This window comes from Eschscholzia californica, unplaced genomic scaffold (genome assembly GCF_041429995.1).
Source record: "Eschscholzia californica isolate CP2 unplaced genomic scaffold, dmEscCali1.0.p SCAF_1, whole genome shotgun sequence".
Taxonomy (NCBI): Eukaryota; Viridiplantae; Streptophyta; class Magnoliopsida; order Ranunculales; family Papaveraceae; genus Eschscholzia; species Eschscholzia californica.
In genome coordinates this window covers 15716570-15726315 of record NW_028238198.1, presented here as the reverse complement: position 1 = coordinate 15726315, position 9746 = coordinate 15716570, and the positions used below count along the sequence as shown (strand labels likewise).

The 9746-nt window shown below is 36.6% G+C and overlaps 1 protein-coding gene across 2 annotated transcripts; it reads left to right on the top strand.

Annotated features, from left to right (window-relative positions):
- The first annotated feature begins 955 nt into the window (after positions 1-955).
- On the top strand, positions 956-5126 carry SR (serine racemase). 2 transcript variants are annotated; one of them, XM_086647241.1, is made up of 7 exons: positions 956-1069; positions 2289-2484; positions 2621-2707; positions 2797-3027; positions 3545-3618; positions 3711-3897; positions 4725-5126. In XM_086647241.1, exons 2-7 carry the CDS (start codon positions 2309-2311, stop codon positions 4978-4980), a joined length of 1011 nt encoding a protein of 336 aa, XP_086503367.1. In that variant the 5' UTR covers positions 956-1069; positions 2289-2308; the 3' UTR covers positions 4981-5126. The 2 variants fall into 2 exon arrangements, with proteins under 2 accessions (XP_086503367.1, XP_086503378.1); XM_086647252.1 differs by lacking the exon at positions 956-1069 and adding an exon at positions 1183-1201.
- The last annotated feature ends 4620 nt before the right edge of the window (positions 5127-9746 follow it).

Below are 9746 nucleotides of genomic sequence, written 5' to 3'. Positions count from 1 at the left end.
TCAGGATTCTAAGAAATTATTTTTACACAATTCTTTCTAAAACGACTGATTACCCTTATTTCGTTCCTACTTCATGGCTCTCCCTACCTGGTACAGAATCATTTTGAACGTGAGATTAATTCTTTTTGTTAGGATTTTACTAACCAACTTGGGAAGTTCATTACCAAGAGAAATACGTCTGAAATTTACCCAAGTCTTGGGATTTTTCTTTTTGGATATCAATTGAAAGAGAGGTTCAATTCACTTCATCTGGGAGAAATACCCATATCCGAAGTACTTTGGTGCGAAAAAAATGGTCAGTTTAGTCATAGAGAAGAACTTCCTCCCTTCCTCCACTTGTCCGAAGAATAACTAGGAACATCATAACAACGACAGTCTGAGTCAAAATAATAAATAAATAAATAAAACAAGAAAATTTATCGATACACATAGGTGAACAAAACATTATTCTCATGATGGCAGAACTACTCTTACATATATGAGAGAACAAAATTAGGTCATCCTTTTCTTTTTCATTCTCCTCTCTTTCTGTCTACGTGTTCTTCTTCCAGCAGTCGATAGGAAGAATTGATTAGTAGGAAAACTATGCATGATTTGAGGCCCATTAGAGTATTGGCTGAAACTGCATAAGGGCCTGCCAATGCCGGGCCCAATCAAACTCACATGGTAAAGCCGGCCAGGCCGGGGAGTCCTATGGGATGGGACTCCACCGGGCATGGTGAGGGAATCCCATTCCACGAGACTCTTCAAGGCCCAGTCGAGACTCCCATGTGATCGGACTTTTACTAGCCGAGAGTCCTACACCATGGGGCTGTAGTTGCCCATGAGTCCCACGGACTGGGACTCTGGCCAAAAGTGATTTTAAGGGCGCGTCGAAAGTATTATTGGCACCCATTGGAGAAAATTCAGAGAGAGAGAGAGTGACAAAAGGGGGCGCGAATAGCACTTTGTAGGCGTCTTTAGAATTACCCACTTCCTAATTTAAAACACTTTTGGATGTCATTGCACAAACCCACCGTGGAAGAATCGTCTCCTTCTTGGCTTCACCTCTGAACTTGAAAAACAAATTGTAAGTCCTATCATTACCTAACCCTAGAAATGAAAGTCATTAGTCATCACCATCATTATCATCATCCTAGAAGTCATAGCTTTCAGATGTCTCTGTTGAACTTTAACCTGATGCTTAAGAAGTAACTTGGGTGTAAAATAATTTTCTTACTAGATTGTTTGTTTCTTTTTTGCACCATATAATCTATTTTATGTTCCAAATAGATAAGTTCCTATATTCTGATCCTAATATTATTTACATAGGAAATTTTATTTGAATTAATTGAAGTAAAGGAGGTTACTTATGAATAGGGTTAGATTCACCTAGGGAAACCAATGTGTTTTTCTTATTCACTATATTAGTGAATAAAATTTAAATTTTATTGATTATAATCGGGAAAGTTCTCCGAAGCCCGAATTCTAGCTATTTAGTTGGAAATGCTTATTGATTTTGTCTGTCTTCATAATCTATAATGCCTCATAATATAATTTAAGCACCTTAAATCTCGTCGCTTGTTTACCTAGCAACATTCAAGTTTCAAAAAGCTTAATGAAGTAAGAAAATGAAAACAATGTAGAAATCGAAAGAAACAGCGCACCGACGATTAGCCTCCTGATGTAAGCTTCTTCTTTTAGCAATTGGGTATGAGAGAAGCAACCTTTTCTTTGAGGGATCCATAAATTTCATTATGGTGGCCAATGGCCGTAAATCATGAGCACTTTGGTTGATCAAAATTCTTACAAGATATTGCTTAACTTTTATCCTCTGATACGATCCTTAAAAATGTTTTGATGAGTTCTGATTTGGTTAAAGAATATGTGAGGATGAAACAGGGTTTGGTGTAATGTAGTTCATATAAGTGAAGAAGGAACCCCTTCAGGTTCCTACTTTTCAGTGTCCAAAAAGACATTTTTTTTCAAGAAATCACGTCGATGAATTCGTTTTGGAAAGAGATTTTGGAAACAAATCGATATTAATTTAACTAGAAGAGAATATTTTCATTGTTTGCAAAAAGATTGTGTTCAGAAACTCTTTACAAAATCATATTTTCATATGAATCCCTAAACTTTTTAATTGATCAAAAATGCATTTCTGGATATGGCAAATATTAAGACTAGAATCTCAATGTTCAGATAGTACTCATGAAGTCATGATTCCACAACTGCTAACGAATATCATAAAGTTGTACTTTTTTGTAACCAAACAATGAGGCTCAACAACTTGTGATTCTGCTATGTAGTGAAGGGTTACATAGGGCATATGGAAGCAAAAGACCAGATAAAGAGTGGGAATTATGCGGCTGATATTTCATCTATAAAAGAAGCACAAGTACGCATCAACTCATTCATACATAAAACTCCAATTCTCTCTTCAGAAACGCTAAATTTTATTGCCGGAAGGAGACTATTTTTTAAAGCTGAATGTTTTCAGAAGGGGTGAGCAGTTACATACGGGTGGATGGTAAAAAAAAGTTTGACTACCATTATTATGTATTTCATCATCTCACATTTTTTCTCATAACATGGTTAGAAACAGGAACTAATATTACCAATACTATGTTTTGGTCGTCAGTGGAGCTTTCAAGTTCAGAGGTGCCTGCAATGCTATATTTTCACTTGAGGATGATCAAGCAGCCAAAGGGGTTGTAACCCATAGCAGGTTCGTTTCAAATTCACTCATACAATCACATTTTCTTCATGGACTTGATATTTTGGATAAAAAAGTTCGATCATGTATTTCACATGTAGTGGCAACCATGCTGCAGCTGTGTCTTTGGCTGCGAAGTTACGTGGAATCCCAGCCTACATCGTTATACCAGAAAATGCTCCTAAGTGTAAGATCGAAAATGTCAAGCGTTATGGTGGAAAGGTTATTTGGAGTGAACCCACAATGCAGTCAAGAGAGTCTGTTGCTGAAAAAGTGCTGCAAGAAACCGGTGCTGTTCTGGTTCATCCATTCAATGATGGACGCATCATGAGGTTAACTTTGAAATTATTATTGTTCTGTACTTTGTAGGAGTTTGGTCCATGAACAAATTAAGGACGCAGGATCTATGTGCAAAAAAAGATAGGATACTTCAATGTCTTCTTAACTGGTTCGCCAATTTCACTCCCACTCATATGGTAGTCAGTACATATTTATTTCGAGACGTTTTAAAAAATTTATGATAGAACTGGTTTAGATTTTGTAAACCCCAAACGTTTAGGTTTCCTTTAAGTGAGTGAAAGTTGAAATTCCTTAATGATGTGTAGCGTTTCATGACAAAATCCTCCTGTATGTTAAGTCTTGTCTTTGCGTGCCATAATTACAACTGGAGGAAAAGAAAAAATACAGCAATACCCTCTCAATGTTTCTGCATTACATGCATCTTGGTCAAGTTAAATGAATGTTCTCTAAAAGCATATCTTCTTTTTGTTAAATATATATTATGTGAATTGTGTGTGCATATTCCGGCAATTGATTCAGTCAAGGTTTACAATATTTGTGTTTTGGCAGTGGACAAGGCACCATATCACTGGAGTTGCTAGAGCAAATCCCACAAATTGACACTATAATCGCACCTATTAGTGGTCAGTACAATCATACGAGTTATTACTGTTTTGTGACTACTCTTTTCCTGTGATCAATTTGTTTCTGATCTTTTGTCCTAATAAAAATATAGGAGGGGGTCTCATATCAGGGGTTGCACTGGCTGCAAAGTCTATCAATCCCGCCATTCGGGTTTTGGCTGCTGAACCAATGGGAGCTAATGATGCTGCTCAGTCCAAGGCAGCTGGTAAGATTGTAACATTGCCTGAGACCAACACCATTGCTGATGGATTGCGAGCTTCTCTTGGGGATTTGACGTGGTAAATACAATCTTAATATGTAAAGATTTATTTAGAGAACATTTCAAGAAAACCTCTGCCAAGATGAATCTGGTAACTGAAAAATATCTTGTTCTACTAGTTTCTAGAAATCATGACTACACTTTGATACGGCTCATCTTAATGGCCATTAAGATGTTTTCTGCCTAGTCACATTTTCCCAGGAAATCCACTTGCACTGTTTAAAAAACATAAATAAAATCCCCTTCTTTTTGGTGTTCTTGTCTTTTCACATGCCTACCATATTAGCAAAATCAACTGCTAGGTTACCGTATATGTACACAATATGGGTACAGACACCCTAGGGTTTACTAATTCTAGCATAAGAGACTTCGGTTTGTCCTAGTTCCTAGTTTAATTTATTCCTTTTTTCCCTTAGGATTCATTTCGCTAGTTTAATGTATGTAACATGGACACTAGTATGAGTATTAGCATCCAACACCGGTATGAGGTGTCTGATAAGGCAAAAAAGTCGTAATATAGGGACACAATCATATTAACATACATCATCTTCTTATTATTATTACGTATTAATAATTGGTTACTTCTGGATTAACCACCCCTAAATTAGACAAACAGCATTAACCTAGGGTATTATTACAGTGGATGATAAAGTAGAAATAATCCGACTGGAGCTGATATACCGCTACATCACCAATGGTGATCTATATTCCGTCAAACTTTTGAATCTAGACATAGAAAGAATTACATTTGATGTTTCTGAGATTGACCTCCAATTTTTATTTTGGTTAGTTAACTCAACATACGTGATGCAATCTTGTATGCACAATAATATGTGAATAATGCAGGCCTGTGGTCCGGGATTTAGTGGACGATATTATTACAGTGGATGATAAAGAGATAGTTGAAGCCATGAGAATGTGTTACGAAATTTTGAAAGTTGCCGTGGAACCTAGTGGAGCAATAGGCCTTGCTGCTGTCCTTTCTGACAGTTTCTTGAAAAACCCTGCTTGGAAGGACTGCAATCAAATAGCCATAATACTTTCAGGAGGTAATGTTGATCTCGGCGTTCTTTGGGAATCGTTCAATAAAAAAGATTGTTAACATTATGCTTAATTTGTATTGTTGTTTTCCTCTCTTTCTCTTTATACTTGTAAACTTTCCATTGCTGTTTATACTTAAAGTAGGTCCAGAACTTCACTCTTTGCACTCTGATTCTAGTTTTAAATTAATCTGAAGTTCTTATTCTACATTGTTATGCCATGTTTCACTTGATTTTGAGCCCTTAAATTCTGTAACCTTTGCATCGTTTAGCACATGACAGCGGTCCGGCAACAAGTATGTTAAGTCTCTCAGGATATGAATGATTGGCTTGCTTCGGTCTATTAAGATGATCCTTAAACCAATCAGGAAACTCCTTTGTGCTTACTTTGAATTGCTCGAGCCAATATTTTTCAACATATACAATATTCAAATTAAATTTGTGATAACTACAGTTAAAAGTTAAACAGAATACGTCAGAAACATAACATATAATATTAAAGATATGGTAATTTATTTTAGAACCAACTTAATAAGTATATAGATGCACTGGATTCATTTCACAATAACCTAGTATGAAGTTGTTAACACCTCCTACTAGAGTATCATCTTCATACCTAAGTGGTTTATTTAAGTGTCATCCAACATCACATATATCTTCTGATAAATGCCACACACTCATTGGCAAGATATCCTTCGGCAATAGATCACTCGGACTGTGCTCTATTGTGCATGTATGTCTTCGAAGGGTAGGGGAATTTGCATGTATGTCTTCAAAATGTAGAGGAATTTATCGCAAAGATAAATACATATAAGAACAATACAACTACACAAGTACAGTTAAAAATAGAAACACAACGCATACCTTTCAATCGGATACAACAATAGGATGCATGTCTTTCCTCTTCTTATCCTTCTCCTTCTCCTTCTCCTTCTCCTTCTTCTCCTTCTTCTCCTTCTCCTTCTCCTTCTCCTTCTCCTTCTCCTCCTCCTCCTCCTCCTCCTCCTCCTACTCCTCCTCCTCCTCCTCCTCCTCCTCCTCCTCCTCCTCCTCCTCCTCCTCCTCCTTCTCCTCCTCCTTCTCCTTCTCCTTCTTCTTCTTCTTCTTTTAATTTTGATGGTGATGATGATGAATTTGATGATTATGTCCAACTAGAGCTGAAACCCTAATTTTATCTGATTATGATGAAGAAAAAATTTCAGATTTGAAGAAGAAATTTCGTGTGTTTTTATTGATATGCAAGATCTACAACCGAGATTACATTCTGCAAAGTTCGCAATTTACATTTTACAACCTTAGTTTGCAAATTACATTTTGTAAGCCCAGTTTGCAGAAAAATGGGGAAATAATGTTTGTTTTGAGTTTTGTTTTTGAAAATGAAAGTTTTAAGTGTCGTTTGGCAACACTAAATTAGGTATTTTTTGCTAAGTAGAAAAGTAAAAAAATTAGTTTGGTAACGATATAATTACCGACTTCACGTAAGTTAAAATTTGACTTTAAAGTAAAGTAACTTATGCTCAACACATACATGAATTTTACTTGACGATTTTTTTTCTTCGTCTATGTCATCTCCACCACCATACCATTGTACTTCCACCACCACCACAACAACTATTGCACCTCCCTCACCACCATACCTCAATCACCACCGTCACACCTTAACCACCACCACCGTACCTCCACCACTATTATACACCTCCACCACACCACACCTCAACTACAACCACCTCCTTACCTCCACCTCCGTACCTTCATCACTGCCGCCACCACCATATACCCACCGCCGCCGAACCTGATAATCTTACCTTCAAGGCATTGCTACCACCACTACCACTAATATCACCACCACTTCGTACATAATCGTGGCAACCATAAATACATTTAATTAAAATCAAGTATCTCTACGAGTAAAAGAAAAATAAAAGTAGAAAAATAAATTAGATTACCAAACTAACTTTTTGACTTTTTTTATTTATAAGTAACATTTTTGTCAAATATACTTTCGATTATATTTTGCTTTTTTAAGGCAAAAGAACTTCTACTACAAGCAAAGGTACTTAGGTGTCGTTTGGCAACCAAAAGTAGAAGTACTTTTCCTTATAGTAGGATTTCTTTTGCTTTAAAAAAGTAAAAAAGTTTCAAAAGTATATTTGACAAAAATGTTACTTATAAGTAAAAAAGTCAAAAAGTTAGTATGGTAACTCAATTTACTTTTGATAATTTTATTTTTCTTTCTCATAGAGATACTTGATTTAATTAAATTTGTTTATTATTTCCACGATTACTCTCGTATACGAAGTAGTGGTGATATTGATGGTAGTGGTGGTGCGATGAAGGTATGGTTATGGGGTGTGGTGGTGGTTGAGGTTTGACGGTGGTGGTGATAGAGGTATGATGGTGGCAGCGGAGGTGGTTGTGGTGGAGGTATGGGTGATGTGGAGGTATGATGGTGGCGATGGTGGTGGTGAAAGTACGGTGGTGGTGATGGTGGAAATAAGGTGGTGGTTGGGATACGGTGATGGTGGTGGTGGATAAGGTACGTGAGTGATAGTGACGGAGTTATGGTGGTGGTGGTACGGTGATGGTAGTAAAGGTGGTGGATAAGATAAGTAGGTGATAATGATGGAGGTATGGTGGTGATGAAGGTACCGTGGTGGTGAAGGTATGGTGGCGGTGAAGATATGGTGGTGGTGGTGGTGGTAGAGCTACGAGGTGGTTGTTGTCGAGATGTGGTGGTGTGTGGTGGTGTATGGTGGTGGTACGAAGGTGGTGGTTAAGGTGTGGTGGTGGTAGTTGAGGTAGGGTGGTGGGGGAGGTACAATGCTTGTTGTGGTGGGGGTAGAATGATATGGTAGAAGTTTAGTTGTGGTAGTGGAGCGGAGATAAGACAAAAAAATTCGTCAAGTAAAAATCATGCATGTCTCAAAAAAAAGTTAAGTACTTTACTTTGAAGTTAAAAGCTAAAAATTTTAACTTTAAAAGAAAGTCAAATTTTAACTTAAATGAAGTCGGTAATTTTTGCGTACCAAACTAACTTTTCGACTTTTCTACTTAAATAAGTAAAAAAGTAATTTATTTTAGTGTTGCCAAACGACACCTTATACTTTTTGTTGGCAAACAACATCTTAAAGTGGATTATGTGAGAAAGTTAAAGGAAAAATCCATTCTAAAAACACAAGTTTTATCTAATCCGACTTATTCTGAAAAGGTTATATGTATATATATATATATATTTAAAGTTCAAAGACAAAAAAAATAAGAATTATATTAGTTACAAAAAGGTGTTTTAGTAAAAAAAAAAAAATTACTTGAATAATAACTATAAAACGTTTGCTGTTTTTTTTTACTCATTTTAATATTATGTTAACCTGATTAAAACGTCTTTTTCTTATTGGAACGCACAATTTTGTGCCTCCTTTAAATTCCTAGAAGTGCATATCCATCAGCTCATGGCTAATTTGAGTTGTTTCATGACCGTTAGGTGTTTATTTCATCGTATGATGCATCAACGTTTATATTGTAGTAATAATTCTAATAATATATGAAACTACTCGTAAGACAATAAAGAACTTAGAGCAAGTCTCACCTCAGCCTGTCTTAGGCTTTAAAAATCACTTTTTCACCCAAATTTTTCAGCCTCAGCTCAACCCAAAAAATTCAGCTCCAACTTCAGCTTCTCTTTAGGCGTAAAATTTGTGTATATGAGAAACGCGTGTGTGGATTTTTTGTGGGTGTGCGAAAAACGTGTGTGATTTTGTGTACGTACGAAACACGTGTTTTCAAGGTTGGGAAATTATTCGAAGACCGACACGTTGGTGGGATGTATTTTAATTATTAATGTGTGACTTTTTGTTAGAGTTTAAAAAAAATTAAACAGATTCAAATTTTTTTTAAAAAGAAATTAAATTAAAAAAAAATAAACAAAGAAAAGATAAGATCATAGCCGTTAGATTTTATCCAACGACTAGGGGTTGCCCAACATGACCGTTGGGGACCCCTCCAACAGTCTGTTGGGGCGTTCACCCGACCCTTAATTAAGGGTCGGGTGAGGTTGGGCCTGGGGGCTGGAAATTCAAATTTCCAGCCCCAGACGCCCCAGGTTGGAGATGCTCTAAAAACCATTTTTTCACCCAAAATTTAGAATCTGGGCTCATACCTAAAATTCAGCTCCAACCTCAGCCTCTCTTGAGGCCCTAAAATTTAGATTTGAAATTTCTCAATTTACTTAAATAAGTTCGATTAAACAACATTGATTACAACGAATTAATAATTGACTAAAAATTTAAATCTACTAAGATACGACTAAACAACGATAGAAAAATTGAAAGATAGCTAGAAGGGGTTTCTTGGGTCTCGTGGTTGACCGTTAAACCAAGCTCTCGTGGTGCTATAAGCATTCGTGCACCGTGTTCGTCGAGAGACCTAACATCAATCTTCAATAAGTCCATCCCATATTTTCGGTTCTTGTATTCTTTATCAAATTGTAGAAACTCTTGTTAAATCTGTATAGCTTCTTCCATTGAAGTTGATCTCCGTTGGGATTCTTCATGTCTCTTTTCCCAACATTCCCCGGTCGAAGTACTACTGACTTCTTTGTCTTTAGCAGTAGAATATGTCGAATTTTCTCTGACTCTTGCATTTGTTTTCGCTTGTTTACGACCAATTGGTCTTTCCTCCGATGGATTGGTATTCTTTTTTCAGATGTTGACTCTCCTGGCATGTCTGCCATCCACTTGTTATGCGACATCAAAATTTTGTAAACATGTTGGAATCTAAAGGCTTTTCCGGTGTGATTCTTTTTATAAATTTCAAGTGCTCTTGTAACTGT

Excerpts from the sequence above, each read along its gene's own strand:
- SR (XM_086647241.1), top strand. The coding sequence starts at position 2,309 with ATGGAAGCAAAAGACCAGATAAAGAGTGGGAATTATGCGGCTGATATT. Across the intron at positions 2,485-2,620 it reads GCTGAATGTTTTCAGAAGGG|TGGAGCTTTCAAGTTCAGAG; the intron begins GTGAGCAGTTAC and ends TTTGGTCGTCAG. Across the intron at positions 3,028-3,544 it reads AATGATGGACGCATCATGAG|TGGACAAGGCACCATATCAC; the intron begins GTTAACTTTGAA and ends GTGTTTTGGCAG.